General features: G+C 37.2%; 2 protein-coding genes across 2 annotated transcripts in view; both read left to right on the forward strand.

The window, feature by feature from the left end:
• LOC145461481 (uncharacterized) overlaps positions 1-21,245 on the forward strand; it is a 479,224-nt gene that overhangs the window by 86,605 nt on the left and 371,374 nt on the right.
• Positions 12,108-16,882, forward strand: LOC145461326 (uncharacterized). The gene is made up of 4 exons (XM_081445642.1): positions 12,108-12,597; positions 12,698-12,783; positions 15,977-16,067; positions 16,572-16,882. Exons 1-4 carry the CDS (start codon positions 12,386-12,388, stop codon positions 16,774-16,776), a joined length of 594 nt encoding a protein of 197 aa, XP_081301768.1. The 5' UTR covers positions 12,108-12,385; the 3' UTR covers positions 16,777-16,882.

The raw sequence follows: 21,245 nt of genomic DNA on the forward strand, positions 1-21,245 counted from the left end.
GGGCTTTTTTAAACTCAGGTATTCTTAATACGTACACAACTGGATTTGCAAACGAATTGGAGTAATTTATAACGTTCACCAGGTCATAAAATTTCCACGGTATTTGGACATCAAAGACATAGATTAAACAGTTGAAAATAACTAAAGGGATCCAGGACAGTAAAGCAAGAATAGACACAAATAGCAAGGTCTTTGTTAAGCGTTTGTTTCGCGAGTCTCTGTTTTGCTGTTGTGGAGCGATATTTCCACGTCGAAACTTTCTCCAAATGCCGATGTTACAGCCACATATGATGAATGTCATAGTCAAGACGTATGGCATCCAAGAATACATAGAACGTTTAAATGAAAACAAGAAATTTGTTGCACTGACGAGGGCGGCGATAAGGAGAGTCACTGCCCACACAGCAAAAATAACAATACGGTATGTTCGCATCGACAGTGTTCGGTGCTTAAATGGCCTGTAAATGGCATAAAATCTCTCACCAGATATGAGAGCTGCAGAAATTAACTACAACGTCGAGAAAAAGATATCAACGATCGTGTAGAAAATTGACAAAGACTTCGGCAAACCACCTTTCCAAAGTTCAAACCTGCTCCCAACAATGTAAATGTAGAAAGGTAGCGACAGGACTCCTAACATCAGGTCAGCAAACGCCATATTGATGACTAGAAACAAACTTCTCTTACGAAAGCTCCTATTTACTGCAAACAGAACAATGGTGAGCAAGTTTCCTACAGCAATAAATACAAATATCAAAATAAATGCGGTGCACAATGCGATGCCTTCTGCCATGGAAGGAACAATCATTGATGAAGCAGTCGCGTTCTCTGAGCTATTGCTAGCTGCTTCTGTTCTCATCACATTTTGGTTTCACTGAACAATTGAAATGTCGATTAAACTTTGCCGATAATAACGTATCGTTACTTGATGGGAAAAATAAGAGTTCTGTAAACCGCAATATATGAGAAAGAGGAGCGAGTGACAGATCATGACCAAATTTGTAGTTTTTGGACCGCTTTAAGACCAATCATCATGGACTAATCTTTCACATGACATGTCTCAGTTGACTTTACACTGACGCAACTTGTCAAGACTTTATAGACACCCATGTGCAACTTAATACGTCTACGAGCGTGTTATGACTGCAATGTTTACCGGCTTCAACACGGACCTGAGGTTGACACTTCGGCCTTTCTGCGAAAAGAAAACGACACAGGGACTTCAAGATAGGTCCTCAATACGTGCATGTTGGGCTCGATAGTTATTCCAAATGTTACTGATCGCTTGTTAGAATTGTATTATTTCGCTCGCTAATAATGAACGTAGATTGTAACGCAGCCAGATAAACGTGACAGGAACAAAGAATCAGCAACGGCAGGGTGCTTTTCTGTACATGACTTCAAATTGCGCCCATGAAATAAAAGCCTTACTTATTTCCCCACTTCATCATTATAACTTTTTTGCGACAAACGTCATTATGAAAAGCTTAAAACGCTTAAGATCGCTTGTTTTGTTTTTTCGTTCCAAAAATAAAACAAAACAAAAGAGTGGCCGTGTTAGTTTGAAAGACGCGAAAGAAAAATATTTTCAGAAAAGTTTTGCAATGACTGCCATAAATCGTGACTAAGTTGCGTCATCCATCGCGAAGCTTATGTCATATTCCTCAAATTTGACGAGTCAGTGATCAACACAGAAGCATCTGTTGTTTTTTTTTTTTTTCCCTTGCTTTTAAGTAAAGGTTTCAAATGATGGTTGGGATGTTTTGCTTCTTTTTATTTCCTTAAAACAGTGAATGAGTAAGCTTGCTATTCATATACTCCATAGTAGTTTTACCGAAAAGTTTGTAAAGAACTGACGGTTATCTCAAACGTGTGTAAATAGTTCCCTTCAATAAAACTGTATAATTAATTTCCCAAAACATTAAACAGGAAGTTGATTGTAAAAAAGAATTCGCAGCATCGACCGATCGATCGATAGAGGTTAATTTTAACTTAACTAATTGTAAGGTAATTTAATCGGAACAAAAGTGTGGGTTTTGTAGGGAAAGTGAAAATTAACAGCGCTAAAATATTAAAAAAAGATTACAAAATAAAACTAATTACAACTTTGAGAACGTTTGTTATGTGAAAGCAAGATGTAAGTACTGTGTTGTGGGATGCCTTTAATTTTCAAACGTGTCGAGGAAACAGCTAATACCCAAAGCCGAAGGAGTTAACAATGTTTGAGGGCATCAATTGACATGTAGTCACCTTTTTCTTTAATATACGCCAATCATTAAAGATAAACTTAGAAATGATGGACGAATTCCTCTTAAGAAAAGCTTATATTGTGGCTTATATCTTGTATTTGTACTTTTGAAGCCACAGTTATTAACAGGTCACTGAGCCTGCCTGGCTAAACGTGCTAATATATTTTGTGGAACTCGTCCGTATCTTTGACATTTTTATCGCCTTGTTATTTTGTGCTCACTGCAAATAACAATCTGCTAAGTGGAATTTTTGACCCAAGGCGATTGAAAGAAAAACCGAATTAAGGCGGCAACACGAATGGACATTTCACGTTGTAAAATTTACTAATCATCCTTGTGATAACCAGGAAATTTAGTGAAAAGCTAATTTTAGGTGACAGCAGCTTTGTAAACTGTTTTTGTTATTCTGAATTTGGGTTGCTTACGCTAGTGGCCATAAAATTATAAAATTAGTTATTTCAAAGATTAAACAGGCAGCTTATAATTAAAAAGATCGCGAAGCATCGATGGATCGATCGAGGAAATTTATCCTGAGGAAACTTGGAGAATCAAGGAAAGTCTGCTCTACTAGTTACAAAAGAGAAAGCGAAACGATCCTTTATTAAAACAATAGCTTGTGCAGCTTGAAGCTCTGTTGATCACTAATTCCAATTCAGATCTATATGTACAATGCAAAATTATAATGAGGATACTGCAACCATATTGGAGATCCATTGGAAAGTTTACACGAGAATTCTAAACAAAATTTAAAAGGCTGAAATGTTCAAAATTTAAAAAATTATCCATAAAAATAGTTTGAGAAGGTTAATTTTGATAGAAAGCAAGGTATAAGTGCTGCATCGTGACGAGGAAACAGCTCCTGCGCGAAACCGTGGCCGTTTACGTAACAACGTCTGACGGCAGCAAGTGGCATATTGTCAACTTTTTCCTTGATGTACGCGAGTTATTAAAGGTTAACCCATCAAAAGTCCGCAGCTATTATGTAGTGTTCTTGCTAGACTGAATTTAAATTTCTTCAAATGCCTAGAAACTATTTGCTTTAAAAACTGACTATGAAATAAATTTTTGCAAAAAAAATGCAATGGAAGTCCTCAATCAAAATAGAACTCATTCCTGAGTACTAAATTATCCTGACTTTCGTATCCTTTTGCAAGAATTTAAAATTCACAATGAGCTTGGTCCAAAACCGAATAATCAACAAATTAGTGCTCGGCTACCGTAAAAAACGCTAGTATATTTGTTTAAATTTACGTGGAAATATCACAGAACTGTATTTTGAGACAGGTTCTTACTTAAATTCTGGGGATATTGTGAATTTTCATCTGCATTTTCGTGATTGTTAAATGTCTCATTTTATTTTAGTTTATCAGTCAATTATTCTTTGAGTTAAAAGGGAAGGAAGAATAGCCCAATCAACAGTTGGGTAAGACATTGATAATTTAATAGATGTAGTTGCTCGGTTTGCATGGATTTTGACTTTTTATTGTTTATAGAGTTCTTCAGCAATCCATTGACATTAGGGGTACGTCATAAATATAAATGAATATGAATATTGCATCAATATTGCATCAATATTTACTTTTTATGGCCCACGGAGTTCTTCAGCAATCCACTGACATTAGGAGTCTTCGACATTTTTCTTTTTCAAAAATATATGTATAAAGTGATTTACATGTGCAGAGCGATTTAAAAGCGAAAACAGCAGATATATCCACCAGACCTACTGTAGCTTTTTAATTTTGCTGCGTTCGTAAAATTGCCATCTGTCACAAACTAATCATCGATATTTAGTCTCTGGCGGCGCACGTAATTAAAAATTTTAATTTAAAAAGGAAATGTTTGCCGTTTTAACTTTACAAAAGAATAAGGAACAGGATCATATTTACTCAATGCCTTGTTTGATCTTGAATTTGAAAAAGTATTTACCTTTAAGGAACTATACCTTACAGCTTAATTCTCTATTAACTGGAGTTTATAAGTCAAGGTTATAAGTCTTTCCGACGGGGAAAGTAAACTTAGAGATTTGAAGTTGGTTTTAGCATGCCACTTGGAGTTAGATTGGCAATTGAGTGCACATTGTTAGCGGCCCAGTGTTAATGAAATGATAAAGATGCGGCATCTGTTTTCGTTGTCCATTTTATGGCCCACAAATTTGAATAATGACCATCAAATAACCATTGGCGCTCTTTTTGTCTTAAATTTCAGTTTCGGTAAAACAAATGGACTTGGAATGAAAATTCAATGTTACACAGTGCGCTGAACTTGTTCTTGAACTAGTAATTGTCCTTTTAGCGACCTAGCAACACTCTCTTAGCCTCACTAGCCAAGCGAAAAAAAAAAAAACAAAACAAAATATATAGAATACATTTAGGTCGTGTTCTATTGGAATCAACCGTTTCTGCCTGTTGGGTCTTTTCGTGTTCTATCGGGGGAAGACTGTTTTCTGTTGCTTTGCTTGATCAAGGTTTTTTTAACCGGCCTCAAACCTGGGGGAAACAGTTTAAAAAGCATGATTGTAGCTCGCGTGAGGACTATTGCAAGGAGTTACCGCGCTTCAACCGCAAATGGTTAGAAAAGTACATTATTTTCAATCGAAGGACAAAACTTAGAAAGATGCATGAGATTTTGTAAAAAGTGAAATGGTTTTGGAAGCGGGATGACCAGCACAGTTTAAAAGTCCGCACGTGACGAGTGTGGACAAAAACATTAAGTTCTCTTTTCACTTAATTTCTTCTGGGAGTTTCATGCTTCAACGGTCATAAATTAGTCACCAAACTTCAACTCAGACCTCTACAAATGTATATTTAAAGAAAACTCAGTACACTTCTTCAAGGAATACGGTTCCTATTACAGATGTAGAAACGGACACACATCTTTTGATAGTTCGTGCTTATTTATCATAATGTATCCACAGGTGCTGCTAATTCTCTTTCTTAACTGTATATTTTGATCAACTACAAAATTATGTTCACCTAGTATCAAGGCGAATTTAAAAATCGTTGGCCAAGCTCAAAACTTTTCCAAGGGATCCTTGTTAATTTTGAGGTTTATTTTAATTCGCAGCTATTATCGTAACAAGATATTGCATGAAGATAATTTATTACCTCTTGTTTTTTGTGCTGTGTTTATAGGGAGTACATTAATGCTGTACTAATAAATTTGAGATCCAAAGTTTCACTTATTCAACCTGTTGTTGAGTTCACTGACGAAACAAAATATTTTTAAGATTGCATAGATTACCGTAGAATCTAATATTAGCATGAATGATTAACAATGTTTTGTTATGAAATATTTGAAAGTAAAACCTGCAGTATCAACCTAGACGTTCTATTGTCTCGTTTCACTACAATTTGGTATCCATCACTTCCTGTTCAAACGCCAGTTGTAGTTGACCGGGCTCTATTCTTATTTTCCTGTGTCTTTTAGTTGCTGTAATGATCGGCGCCGCTGACCTTTTAGAGCAGCACAAAACCAGGGCTTCTGTGAACTCAGGAATCCTTAACGCGTACAAAACTGGATTCACAAAGGAGCTCGATATATTTAAAACTACCACCAGGTAATACCAAAGGCTAGGTATCTGGACATGATAGACTAAATTTAGATTGATCGAAATGATTAAAGGGAGCCACGAGAGCAAAGAAAGAGTAGATACAAACATCAAAGTCTTTGTTAAGCGTTTGCTTTGCGAGGCTCTGCGTGGTTGCTGTATTGCGACCCCTCCGTGTTGAAACTTTCTCCAAATGCCGATGTTACAACCACATATGATGAATATAACAATCAGTGCGTATACCATCCAAGGATATATGGCGTGTTTGCTTGAAATAAAGAGCTTCAATGCAGGGAAGATGGCGCCAAAAACCAGAGAAACTACCCAGATCAAACAAATAACAATGCGGTATGCTCGTAATGATAGTCTTCGATACTTGTGTGGCCAATAAGTGGCGTAAAATCTCTCGCAAGATATGAAAGCTGCTGAAGTTAAGGAGGCCTGCGAGAAAAAGGTATAAACGATTCGGCGCAAAGCTGTAAAATACATCGGCAATCCGGCAGACCAAAACTGATATTCAAACCCGACAACGTAAACGAACATGGGTGGAACCAAAGTTCCTAGCATCAGGTCAGCAAACGCCATATTGATGACTAGGAACAAACTTCTCTTACGAAGGCTCTTGTCTACTGCCAACAGAACAATGGTGAGCAAGTTTCCTACAACAATAAATACAAATGTCAAAACAAATGCGGCGCACAATGCGATGCCTTCTGCCTTGGAAGGAACAATTATTGATAAACCAGTGGCGTTCTCTGAGCTATTCGTAGCTGCTTCTGTTCTCATCATAATTTAGTTTCACTGAACGATTGAAACGACGATTAAACTTTGCCGATAATAACGTATCGTTACTTGATGGGAAAAATAGGAGTTCTGTAAACCGCAATGTATGAGAAAGAGTAGCGAGTGACAGATCATGACCAAATTTGTAGTTTTTTGACCGCTTTAAGACCAATCATCGTGGATTAATCTTTCACATGACATATCTCAGTTGACTTAAAACTGACGCAACTTGTCAAGACTTTATAGACACCCATGTGCAACTTAATACGTCTGCGAGCGTGTTATGACTGCAATGTTTACCGGCTTCAACACGGACATGAGGTTGACACTGCGGTCTTTCTGAAAAAAGAAAACTACACAGGGACTTCAAGATAGGTCCTCAATTCGTGCGTGTTGGGCTTGATAGTTATTCCAAATATTATTGATCGCTTGTTGGAATTGTATTATTTGGGTCGCTAATAATGAGCGTAGATTGTAACGCAGCCAGATAAACGTGACAGGAACAAAGAATCAGCAACGGCAGGGTTCTTTTCTGTACATGACTTCAAATTGCGCCCATGAAATAAAAGCTTTACTTATTTCCCCACTTCATCATTTTAACTTTTTTGCGACAAATGTCATTATGAAAAGCTTAAGAGGCCCTGCGCCTAAGAAACGACCGATGATTTGCGGCTACAAAATAAAATCGGCCGATTTTTATCTCCCAAGTAGAGGTTACCGAATACTATTTAAAAATGAATTTCTTTTGTTTCAGTTTCGCTTTAAACCAAAAATATCGAGCCGCAAAGTTTTTCCGTCTGATAGCAGCAAAATCAGGCCGAAAATAAGGCCCCGCAAAATACTGGTCAGAAATTACTATCGCAACGCAAAATAATGAGAAAACTATACAGTGTTGAAGAAAAGGCCTTTTAATGCAATATCATTCGATAAACATCAAAAAACTGCCGAAGCGATTAAAAAATAAAGTTTCAAATGTTGCATACTAAATTAGATGGAGCGTTGGAGCTGATTTTAAAATAATTATTTCTCAAAAGTCCAACGCTGTTGAAAGCAATCACAGTGATGAATTAGACATTGGAGGGATACACATCACGTCTCTGGAAAAACATTTTTCGGCCAAAGTATATTGACCTTGTACAAAGCGTTCAAAAGTTACCGTGTTTACCGTTATCCTGCTACTTCGGCGAAACACTTCTCTTTTGTCAATACGGCCGTGGATAGCGTGTTAAACACCACTTTGAACCTTGCTAGGCATTCAAAGACCATCCTGAGTAGAAGGACGTAGAATTGAAAGAGACAGGAAGATGAAAAATAAGCAGAAAAAGAAAATAACTCGAAATTACCATCTGCTAACGAAAGTTGAATCTGGAAAATGTCGTCGCGTGACAGCGGCCGTTGACGTCATTTGTACAAATAGCGGTGGAATCCAAACGAATGCACAAATAGGGAAATAATTTTTCTCCGGCCAGAAAACGTTTAGTGGAACAATGTTATGTTATTTTTCACAAATGATGGTCACTCAAAAGGAAAAACTTCCCCAACCGCCACACCGTTTTGGCCGCAGCGTTATCTGAGTTATGGGGTCACGACTAGATCCCTAGCCGCTGACCGCCGAAAGGACATTGCAGACTCGTTTTCCCACGCTCTTGCGACTTGACGTGAAAATTTAAAATTTACTAATCATCGTTGTAATAACTAGTAAATTTAGTGAAAAGCTAATAATAATAATCCCTTTATTTAAGTGTCGATGTATTTAGCATTAATGTGCTAATTGGGGACACTGTAAATAAATAAACAAATATTTCAAATATAACATAAACTATTAAGAATCCCAACTGGTGGGAGGCTGACCAGTTGGCTATTTACACAACGCGGTCGAGGGGCTGAACTCGGGGCTACCGAGAACAAATCCAGATAGCGGTAGGGCGGAGGATTTGAACCAGGGACCTCCAGATTTCAAATCAAGCGCCCTAAACCACTCGGCCACGCTGCCTCCAATTTTAGGTGACATCAGCTTTTTAAACTGTTTTTGTTACGCGGAATTTGGGTTGCTTACGCTAGTGGCCATAAAATGATAGAATTAGTTTTTTCAAAGATTAACACGCAGCTTATAATTAAAAAGATCGCGAGGCATCGATGGATCGATCGAGGAAATTTATGCTGAGGAAACTTGGAGTAGGAATAAAAGTCTGCTCTTCTAGTTACAAAAGAGAAAGCGAAACGATCCTTTATTAAAACAATAGCTTGAGCAGCTTGAAGCTTTCTTGAACACTAATTCCAATTCAGGTCTATATGGACAATGCCAAATTATAATGAGGATAGTGCAACCATATTAGAGATCCATTAGAAAGTTTACACGAGAATTCTAAACAAAATTTAAAAGGCTGAAATGTTCAAAATTTAAAAAATTATCCATAAAAAAATAGTTTGAGGTTAATTTTGACAGAAAGCAAGGTGTAAGTGTTGTCTCGTGGCGAGGAAACAGCTCATGCGCAAAACCGTGGGCGTTTACGTAACAACGTCTGATGGCACCAAGTGGCATATCGTCAACTTTTTCCTTGATGCACGCGAATTATTAAAGGTTAACCAATCAAAAGTCCGCAGCTTTTATGCACTGTTCTTACTAGACTAAATTTGAATTTCTACAAATAGTTAGAAACTATTTCCTTTTAAAACTCACTATGAAATAAATTTTTGCAAAAAAATGCAATGGAAGTCCTCAATCAAGATAGCACTCATTCCTGAGTACTAAATTATCCTGACTTTCACATTCTTTTGCAAGAATTTAAAATTCACAATGAGCCTGGTCCGAAACAAAATAATCAACAAATTAGTGCTCGGCTACCGTGAAAAACGATTGTATATTTCTTTAAATTTACATGGAAATATCACAGAACTGTATTTTGAGACAGGTTCGTACTTAAATTCTGGGGATATTGTGAATTTTCATCTGCGTTTTCGAGTATTTTGCTGTTACGTGATTGTTAAATGTCTGATTTTATTTTAGTTTATTAGCCAATTCTTTGGGTTAAAAAGGAAGGAAGAATAACCTAATCAACAACTGGGTAATTCATTGATAATTTAATAGATGTAGTTGTTTGGTTTGCATGGATGTTGACTTTTTATTGCTTATAGAGTTCTTCAGCAATCCATTGACATTAGGGGTAAGTCATAAATATGAAAGAATATGAATATTGCATCAATGTTGCATAAATAAGTACTTTTGATAGTTCGTGGAGTTCTTCAGCAATCCACTGACATTAGGAGTCTTCGACATTTTTCTTTGTCCAAAATACATCTATAAAGTGATTTACATGTGCAGAGCGATTTATAAGCGAAAACAGCAGATATATTCACCAGACCTACTGTAGCTAGCTTTTTAATTTTGCTGCGTTCGTGAATTGCCATCTGTCACAAGCTAATCATCGACATTTAGTCTCTGGCGGGGCCCGTAATTAAACATTTTAATTTAAAAAGGAAATGTTTGCCGTTCTAACTTTACAAAAGAATAACGAACAGAATCATATTAACTCAATGTCTTGTTTGATCTTGAATTTCCAAGAAGTATTTACCATTGAGGAACCATACCTTACAGCTTAATTCTCTTTTAACTCGAGTTTATAAGACACGGTTATAAGCCTTCCCGACGGGGAAAGTAAACTTAGAGATTTGGAGTTGGTTTTGCCATGCCACTTGGAGTTAGATTGGCAATTGAGTGCACATTGTTAGCGGCCCAGTGTTAATGAAGTGATAAAGATGCGACATCTGTTTTCTTTGTCCATTTTATGGCCCACAAATTTGAATAATGACCATCAAATAACCATTGGCGCTCTTTTTGTCTTAAATTTCAGTTTCGGTAAGACAAATGCACTTGGAATGAAAATTCAATGTTACACAGTGTGCTGAACTTGTTCTTGAGCTAGTAATTGTCCTTTTAGCGACTTAGGAACACTCTCTTAGCCTCTCTAGCCAAGCGAAAAAAAAAAAAAAAAGCAAAAACACAAACAAAATATATAGAATACATTTAGGTCGTGTTCTATTGGGATCAACCGTTTCTGCCTGTTGGGTCTTTTCGTGTTCTATTGGGGGAAAACCGTTTCCTATTGCTTTGCTTGATCAAGGCTTTTTGAACCGGCCTCAAACCAGGTTGAAACAGTTCAAAAAGCATTTTCGTGATTATGTCGCGTGATTGTAGCTCGCGTGAGGACTATTCCCAGGAGTTACCGCGTTTCAACCGTAAATGGTTAGAAAAGTGATCTATTGAGAAACGTCAACCGTATCAACCCAAATCGTTTGCAGTTGAAACGGTTGATCCCAATAAAACAAGACTTTATATAAGGTAATGTGGCATGCTAATAAAATCTGAGTTATGTGGGGAAACTGATCCTCTCAACCCTATATTAGTTATAAAGGGACAAATAAATAATCTTTCAAGTTGCTAGGAGCTGATTGAACAGTGCATTATTTTCACTCGAAGGAAAAAACATACTGAGAAAGCTGCATGAGATTTTGTAAAAAGTGAAATGGTTTTGGAAGCGGGATGATCAGTACAGTCTAGAAGTCTGCACATGACGAGTGTGGACAAAAATATTTAAAAGTTCTCTTTTCTATTAATTTCTTCTGGGAGTTACATGCTTCAACGGTCATAAATTAGTCACCAAACTTCAACTCAGACCTCTACAAATTTATATTTGAAGAAAACTCAGTACACTTCTTCAAGGAATACGGTTTCTATTACAGATGTAGAAACGGACACACATCTTTTGATAGTTCGTCCTTATTTATCATAATATTCATAGCTGCTGCTAATTCTCTTTCTTAACTGTATATTTTGATCAACTACAAAATTATGTTCACCTAGTATTAAGGCGAATTTAAAAATCGTTGGCCAAGCCCAAAACTTTTCCAAGGGATCCTTGTTAATTTTGAGGTTTATTTTAATTCGCAGCTATTATCGTAACAAGATATTGCATGAAGATAATTATTACTTCTTGTATTTTGTGCTGTGTTTATAGGGAGTACATTAATGCTGTACTAATAAAGTTGAGATCCAAAGTTTCACTTATTCAACCTGTTGTTGAGTTCACTGACGAAACAAAATATTTTTAAGATCGCATACCGTAGAATTAAATATTAGCATGAATGATTAACAATGTTCAAAACAATGTTTTGTTATGAAATATTAGAGAGTAAAACCTGTAGTATCAACCTAGAAGTTCTATTGTCTCGTTTCACTACAGTTTGGTATCCATCACTTCCTGTTCAAACGCCAGTTGTAGTTGACCGGGCTCTATTCTTATTTTCCTGTGTCTTTTAGTTGCTGTGATGAACGGCGACGCTGACCTTTTAGAGCAGCACAAAACCAGGGCTTCTGTGAACTCAGGAATCCTTAACGCGTACGAAACTGGATTTACAAAGGAGCTCGATATATTTAAAACTACCACCAGGTAATACCAAAGGCTAGGTATCTGGATATGATAGACTAAATTTAGATTGATCGAAATGATTAAAGGGAGCCACGACAGCAAAGCAAGAGTAGATACAAACATCAAGGTCTTTGTTAAAGAAGCTGGGTCACGGCCGCGCATGCGTGTCCGGTCACGAAACAGTTTGAAAGTTTTAGCCTCAAACTTTCAATATCGTCGAGGAGGACGCTTTCATAACTTTATCCGAAAATATCTTTGCGATCCTAGAGGGATTTATATTTCTGATAGTTGTAATAGCTCAATTGATTGCTTTGGAGTATGTAGATGTAGATTTTGGTTGGTGTTTGAGGTTTAGAGAGTGAATTTTCGTGGATGTTTTAATGTCTTCCCTAGGCGGTCGGCGAACTGGAAGTGGCCGAAAGAAGATTCACGCTTCATTTTCTGAGGTTGTAAAGTTTTGGCAACGAGGCCATAGAAGGATTTGGTTAGACTGCCAAATTTATTCTTCGTGGGTATTTGCGAAGATTTATTGCGGATATCGAAGCGATTCAGCGTTTGCTGCCCACCTTCTTTCCTTGGAACGACGAAGAAGGCAAGCATCTTTCGTTTATTTTTCACGAGCACTTTGTGCCTTTGCTTGTGCCGTTTCTCTGGTTATTTCCGTGTTCTAATTCTTTTTATTCTCAAATAAGGGAAATTTACACAGCAGAGGAAATTTCAAGACGAGAGAAGAAACGAGACGATGGCCCTTCCGCAAAACGACGGCGCCATGTTGAAGGTGATACATTATGTAAACAAGTTTTCACTCGCAACTTTGACCTTTTTTAGATGAGGAATAAGTAGAGTAGGTGAAGTCGTTACATTTAAGAGTCCCTGTCCATAAGAATGGAAAATAACTCGGCAAGGATCGAAAATTCGATTTCGCTCATATATTTATGGTAGATAGGCTGGGGCATGACAAAAACTACTGGATAGTTTTTTTGGCAAAATATCCTTTTATTTGAAAGAAATATGCAAATTACCAAATTCCGTTAAAATCGTCATTTGACGCACCATTTTATTAAAAAAGTTTGAGAGCCTCGCATACAAAACCACATCATTCTTCCGTCTTTAAAACACTCAAATATTTTTGTGCAATGTTCAAATGTGTACTGGGTTGATTTTAGGGAATGTTGCGTTGTCTTTTTGGGTGCAAAATAATTAAATTTCGAAGACATGTATTTCATTCACTTAAAAGTACTTCGTGAATATAATTAATTTTCACCATGTGCGAAACCTTCAAATAGAGCAAGCTTCTGGTGGTTGAATCGCAGAAGGATGGTCTACAGATTCCTGTAAAAATTTCTTTGGGCAAATGATTGTGAGCGACGCGAGAGCTTTTCAAAGTACGTCAAAAATGCAAATATTTGACCATCCGTCGTCAAATTTCAATTTACGGTTTAGACGTATATTTTAGCGTGCGCCACATGACTTGACCTATGTTAAGCTGAAATAGGCACAGAGCTGATAATTTCGAAATGTTCTAACCTGATTTGCTGTAAAAGGCAGGTCCAAAGCCGATTTGACGTGTTTCTAGTCGATCTCTCACCATTCGTCGCACATAAAGCAGATGTTTGCTTTTGTTTACACAAGGTTAACGTCCGATGTAGTGATCGCCTACTGTCAACCTATTATTGGTCGAATACTATGAATCTGTGACCATCTTTCTGCGCATATGAACATCGCTGCATCTAAGTCTAAAACGGCTGAGTCATTTGTAGATAGTTCCTTGCTTTGCGCTGCGCCAAAATATTGCGTTTGATCGATTGCTGACCATTGCTGATAAGCGTGTCGGCGCAGCACAATCTTACAGCTGTTATTGTTCGTCACGCAATGCTGTCACGGCATATGCTGCACATTTTGATCTATTTTGTATAGAGTACTCTCAGGATAAGTGTAACAATTTAATCATTGTTCATCTGTTTTTTCATATATATAATAATAATAATATATGTGTATATTTATATAATCATATTCTATGGTGTACGTGGCCTCGGTCCAAATCACGTTTGTTGTACGTTCTGATGTTTCAGACAACAGCTGATAAAGCTAGTGCAACAGACTAAATTTAATTAGTAATTACGTGAGTAAATAGCCCTGGCCGTGCCATTTTATTTGGCGTATTTTGTTTGCTTAGTGGCGAGACATTGGTATGTAACAGAAAATAGAGGACTGTTGTCAATACAGTCCAAAATTATCGTCAGTAAAATATTGTAAATAAAACACCTATTGACCGGTTACCTCCGCGGCCATCATTTGGTCATTCCGATAAGGGTTTCATTATTGTCTTTACCCCTATTAAGCGGCCACCTAAAATTTAAGAACTTTGTTTTGGAAAGGGCGATGGCAGATAAGAGTCTGAAATTGAAGGTGCATGACGAGTGATAATTCAAACACACGTCTATCATGATTGTATTGAATTGACTCCATGTTCACCAAGAAATTTATAGCCCGATAGTGAAAAATTAAATATTCAAGGTACACCAACCTCTATTTAAGCGGCTAGCCCCATTAAGCGGTCGCCACCCATTTCCCCGAGGGTAGCCCACTGTATTACATGTAAACCAAAAATAATTGCATAGCGCGAAAAAGACCTAGGTATGAGTTTAGCGTTACAGTATTACGCAGGGGCATGTAGGTAACGGTGGTCGAGTAAAAGATAACAACAGGGGCAATGGTAAATTATTCATTCTTTTCATTTCTTAATTTAATCTCTTCCCACTCAACACGATTGTGTGCTCCCAGTGATTCCAAGCCTTACGGAGCCTTACGTATTAGGATAGAAATTGTCCCACCCCTACCCCCTAAATTGGGATGACAGATTTGCGTGACGAACAAGGAACCGCTAGAAGCAAGGATTCAAGCCATCAAACCATGATGATCAAACGTAATATTTTGGTGTAGTACAAAGTAAGCAACTATCTACGAATGACTTAGCCGTTTATGACTTAGATGCAGTGGTGATCATATGTGTCGAACGAGGGTCACAGATTCATGGTATTCGACCGTTAAATAAGTTGACAGTTGGCGATGTACATCGGACGTTATGTAAACAAAAGCAAACTTCTGCTTTATGTGCGACGAATGGTGAGAGAAACACATCAGATCGGCTTTGGACCTGCCTTTTACAGCAAATCAGGTTAGAACATTTCGAAATTATCAGCTCTGTGTCTATTTCAACTTAACATTGGTCAAGTCATGTGGCGCATGCTAAAATATGCGTCTAAACCGTAAATTGAAATTTGACGACGGATGGTCAAATATTTGCATTTTTAACGTACTTTGAAAAGCTCTCGCGTCGCTCACAATCATTTGCCCAAAGAAATTTTTACAGGAATCTGTAGACTATCCTTCTGCAATTCAACCACCAGAAGCTTGGTCCATTTGAAGGTTTCGCACATGGTGAAAATTAATTATATTCACGAAGTACTTTTAAGTGAATGAAATACATGTCCTTCGAAATTTAATTATTGTGCACCCAAAAAGACAACGCAGCATTCCCTAAAATCAACCCAGTACACATTTAAACATTGCACAAAAATATTTGAGTGTTTTAAAGACGGAAGAATGATGTGGTTTTGCATGCGAGGCTCTCAAACTTGTTTAATAAAATGGTGCGTCAAATGACGATTTTAACGGAATTTGTTAATTTGCATATTTCTTTGAATTAAAAGGATATTTTGCCAAAAAAACTATCCAGTAGTTTTTGTCATGCCCTAGCCCATCTACCATAAGAATATGAGCGAAATCGAATTTTCGACCCTTGCCGCGAAATTAAGAATTTGTCTGATTTGTACGGGCAGGCACTCTTAATTCATTTGGTCAGTTTTATTTTTACATATTTCCTTTATAGTCTGTTTATTTTTTTTTTCCTTATATATTTATTTATTTGTTTATTTATGTATCTATTCATTCATTTACATGTCACACAGCTGTCCCTCTTGTAACGTCCACTCCAATGAATGGGAAAGATATCCAGGTGCAGTTGCCAGATTTATCATTGGGAGGCGGTTATCATGACAGGTTAGTTTGTTATTTATGTTGTTGCAAAAGAGCTTGCTATTCAGAAATATATTGGATCTGTACAATCCAGCTGTATGTACTTTAACTGGGTTTAGTATATATCTACTAGCATTCTATCACGAATGCCGTTCGCTGATTGGCTATGTTGTTGTAAGGGTGGATCTGTCATCCATGCCTGCTTTTATCAGAAGGGTCCAGTCAAGTAACTGATGTCTTTTCAATCATGCTGCCCTCCACATGTTACCTTTATTATCCAGATATACAAAATTCCCTTTCTGCTTGGCGACTTTGTCAGTGATGCTCAAAATGTAATGTCCTGTGACTTGCATAGTTGTTTTATATATCACCTACTGTTTTGTTTGTCTCAATGAAACATTGAGTCTGACCAACTACACATGTATGTGGTTGAGCCAATAATATATATCTATATATAATGATACAGGTATGCATGTATGAAGTGAACGTATTACGAAATATGTTTTGTGTTCAACTTCTTTGTTGCAGTGAGGATGGTGATGTCGCTATTACAGGTATATCGGCTGATTTTGATTCAACAGGCGCCTCTTCTTTTTGTGTCAATGATGTCATATGTGAGGTCAAGAATGACTCGGTCATTATGAAAGGAGATGCTGACAAGTATCGTAATTCAGATGAGCCTGACAGTGAATCAAGTTGTTCAAGTGATTCAGATGAAATGACTTGGAGGTAAATGATTGTTTGTACTTGGCAACAGTTAGATACATGTACATCTGGTCAGCTTTCTTTGACAATCAACACTATGGGAAAATTATTTTCAAAGTTGCTGATTGCCAATGATCACTATTGCTATAAAAGGCAGTGTGCAATATAGACCACAATAATTTAATTAGAGGTGGTTTTATCATGAAATGTAGCATGATAACAATTACGCATATGTGTAATAATTGAGAGCATTGTTTTAATAGTTACTTTATATTGCAGAGGAGCACTTCCTCTCCAAGAGGCTCTAATTGAGCTCAATGAAGATCCTCCAGAGGACAGTGGAAGTGATAGTTCAGATATCGAGGACTTGGGGTAATATATGCACTAGCAAATTATTTATCAAAATAATTTTTTTTTCTCCACCCAAAACAGAAGTTTTCTAACTAGAAAATTGCACTTGAATCAGAAATCAATAATTTTTATTGATTATATGCAAATGTTATATTTCTCTTCAGTAACAACACACAACAATAGTTCTTAGTAAGCCTTGTAAATTATTAATTTGCTATTATAGTGTATTTTTGGCTTTATGATTCTGCCATATCTTTTTGTAGACTTAATCACATAAATAATTTCATATACATAATATCTATATTATTGTTAATGGATTTGTGTGGTATCATATGTCTTGATAATAAAATGATCCTTTAACATTTCTTTTAAATCTATAGGCTTGTAATGCAAGAGAGAGAAGATGGAACCAATGGTGGTTGCTGTGTTGCGACCCCTCCGTGTTGAAACTTTCTCCAAATACCGATGTTACAACCACATATGATGAATATAACAATCAGTGCGTATACCATCCAAGGATATATAGCGTGTTTGCTTGAAATAAAGAGCTTCAATGCAGTGAAGATGGCGTCAAAAACCAGAGAAACTACCCAGACCAAAAAAATAACAATGCGGTATGCTCGTAATGACAATCTTCGATACTTGTGTGGCCAATAAGTGGCGTAAAATCTCTCGCAAGATATGAAAGCTGCTGAAGTTAAGGAGGGCTGCGAGAAAAAGGTATCAACGATTCAGTAAAAAGCTTTAAAGTATAGGTAATCCGGCAGACCAAAAGTGATATTCAAATCCGACAACGTAAACGAACATGGGTGGAACCAAAGTTCCTAGCATCAGGTCAGCAAACGCCAGATTGATCATGATGAACCAGTGGCGTTCTCTGAGCTATTCGTAGCTGCTTCTGTTCTCATCATATTTTAGTTTCACTGAACGATTGAAACGTCGATTAAACTTTGCCGATAATAACGTATCGTTACTTGATGGGAAAAATAGGAGTTCTGTAAACTGCAATAGCTAAGAAAGAATAGCGAGTGACAGATCATGACCAAATTAGTAGTTTTTTGACCGTTTTAAGAGTGCCTGCCTGTAAAAATCAGACAAAATCATAATTTCGCGGCAAGGGTCGAAAATTCGATTTCGCTCATATTCTTATGGTAGATAAGCTAAGACATGACAAAAACCACTGGATAGTTTTTTTTGGCAAAATATCCTTTTATTTCAATGAAATATGCAAATTACCAACTTCCGTTAAAATCGTCATTTGACGCACCGTTTTATTAAGGAAGTTTGAGAGCCTCGCACGCAAAACCACATCATTCTTCCGTCTTTAAAACACGCAAATATTTTTGTGCAATGTTTAAATGTGTACTGGGTTGGTTTTAGGGAATGTTGCGTTGTCTTTTTGGGTGCAAAATAATTAAATTTCGAAGACATGTATTTCATTCACTTAAAAGTACTTCGTGAATATAATTGATTTTCACCTTGTGCGAAATTAAACCTTCAAATGGATTAAGCCTCTGGTGGTTGAATCGCAGAAGGATGATCTACAGATTCCTGTAAAAATTTCTTTGGGCAAATGATTGTGAGCGACGCGAGAGCTTTTCAAAGTACGTCAAAAATGCAAATATTTGACCATCCGGCGTCAAATTTCAATTTACGGGTTAGACGTATATTTTCGCATGCGCCACATGACTTGACCTATAATAAGTTGAAATAGACACAGAGCTGATAATTTCGAAATGTTCTAACCTTATTTGTTGCAAAAGGCAGGTTCAAAGCCGATTTGACGTGTTTCTAGTCGATCTCTGACCATTCGTCGCACGTAAAGCAGAAGTTTGCTTTTGTTTACACAACGTTAACGCCCGATGTACATCGTCAACTGTCAACCTATTATTGGTCGAATACCAGGAATCTGTGACCATCTTTCTGCGCATATGAACATCACTGCATATAAGTCAAAAACGGCTGAGTCATTTGTAGATAGTTGCTTGCTTTGCACTGAGCCAAAATGATACGTTTGATCGATTGCTGACCATTGCTGATAAGCGTGTCGGCGCAGCACAATCTTACAGCCGTTATTTGTTCGTCACGCAATGCTGTCACGGCATGTGCTGCACATTTTGATCTATTTTGTACAGAGCACTCTCAGGATAAGTGAAACAATTTAATCATTCTTCATCTGTTTGTTTATATATATAATAATATGTGTATATTTATATAATCGTTTTCTATAGTGTACTTGGCCTCGGTCCAAATCACGTTTGTTGTACGTTTTGATGTTTCAGACAACAGCTGATTAAGCTAGTGCCTGTACTCACTAGAATTTTTAAAAAATCGCCATGGAACAAATTATAGATCAATGAAGCAAGAACTAGCTGAAATAAAAATAGGAAATCACAACGTGTCTAATTCGTGAGAAAAACAGACTAAATTTAATCAGTAATTACGTGAGTAAATAGCCCTGGCCATGCCATTTTATTTGGCGTATTTTGTTTGCCTAGTGGTGAGGCATTGGTATGTTTCTAACAGAAAATAGAGGACTTTTGTCCATACAGTCCAAAATTATTGTCAGTAAAATATTGTAAATAAAACACTTATTGATCGGTTACCTCCGCGGCCACCATTTGGTCGTTCCGATAAGGATTTCATTGATGTCTTTACCCCTATTAAGCGGCCACCTAAAATTTAAAAACTTTGTTTTGGAAAGGGCGATGGCAGATAAGAGTCTGAAATTTAAGGTGCATGACGAGTGATAATTCAAATACATGTCTATCATGATTGTCTTGAATTGACTCCATGTTCACCAAGAAATTTATAACCCGATAGTGAAAAATTAAATATTCAAGGTACACCAACCTCTATTTAAGTGGCTAGCCCCATTAAGCGGTCACCACCCATTTCCCCGGGGGTAGCCCATTGTATTACATGTAAACCAAAAATAATTGCACAGCGCGAAAAGACCTAGGTATGAGTTTAGCGTTACAGTATTACGCAGGGCATGTAGGTAGCGGTGGTCGAGTAAAAGATAACAACAGGGGCAATGGTAAACTATTCATTCTTCTCACTTCTTAATGTATCTCTTCCTACTCAACGCGATTGTGTACTCCCAGTGGTTCCCAGCCTTACGGAGCCTTATGTGTTAGGATAGAAATTGTCCCACCCCTACCCCCTAAATTGGGATGACAGCATTGCGTGACGAACAGGGAACCGCTGCAAGCAAGGATTCAAGCCATCAAACCATGATGATCAAACGTAATATTTTTGGTGTAGTGCAAAGCAAGCAACTATCTACAAATGACTTAGCCGTTTTTGACTTAGATGCAGTGGTGATCATATGTGTCGAAAGAGGGTCACATATTCATGGTATTCGACCATTAAATAAGTTGACAGTTGGCGATGTACATCGGACGTTATGTAAACAAAAGCAAACTTCTGCTTTATGTGCGACGAATGGTGAGAGAAACACGTCAAATCGGCTTTGGACCTGCCTTTTACAGCAAATGAGGTTAGAACATTTCGAAATTATCAGCTCTGTGTCAATTTCAACTTAACACTGGTCAGGTCATGTGGCGCATGCTAAAATATACGTCTAACCCGTAAATTGAAATTTGACGAGAGAATGGTCAAATACTTGCATTTTTAACGTACTTTGAAAAGCTCTCGCGTGGCTCACAATCATTTGCCCAAAGAAATTTTTACAGGAATCTGTAGATCATCCTTCTGCAATTCAACCACCAGAGGCTTAATCCATTTGAAGGTTTCGCACATGGTAAAAATCAATTATATTCACGAAGTACTTTTAAGTGAATGAAATACATGTCTTCGAAATTTAATTATTTTGCACCCAAAAAGACAACGCAACATTCCCTAAAACCAACCCAGTACACATTTAAACATTGCGCAGAAATATTTGCGTGTTTTAAAGACGGAAAAATGATGTGGTTTTGCATGCGAGGCTCTCAAACTTGTTTAATACAACGGTGCGTCAAATGACGATTTTAACGGAAGCTGGTAATTTGGATATTTCTTTGAAATAAAAGGATATTTTGCCAAAAAACTATCCAGTAGTTTTTGTCATGCCCTAGCCTATCTACCATGAAAATATGAGCGAAATCGAATTTTCAACCCTTGCCGAATTATTTTCCATTT

This window comes from Orbicella franksi, chromosome 1, assembly GCF_964199315.1.
Source record: "Orbicella franksi chromosome 1, jaOrbFran1.1, whole genome shotgun sequence".
NCBI lineage: Eukaryota > Metazoa > Cnidaria > Anthozoa > Scleractinia > Merulinidae > Orbicella > Orbicella franksi.

What these genes read in the sequence shown, in the direction of transcription:
- LOC145461326 (XM_081445642.1), top strand. Translation starts at nt 12,386, where the DNA reads ATGTCTTCCCTAGGCGGTCGGCGAACTGGAAGTGGCCGAAAGAAGATT. An exon ending in ACGACGGCGCCATGTTGAAG is followed by an intron (nt 12,784 to 15,976) that starts GTGATACATTAT and finishes CATGTCACACAG; the next exon opens with CTGTCCCTCTTGTAACGTCC. An exon ending in GGAGGCGGTTATCATGACAG is followed by an intron (nt 16,068 to 16,571) that starts GTTAGTTTGTTA and finishes TCTTTGTTGCAG; the next exon opens with TGAGGATGGTGATGTCGCTA.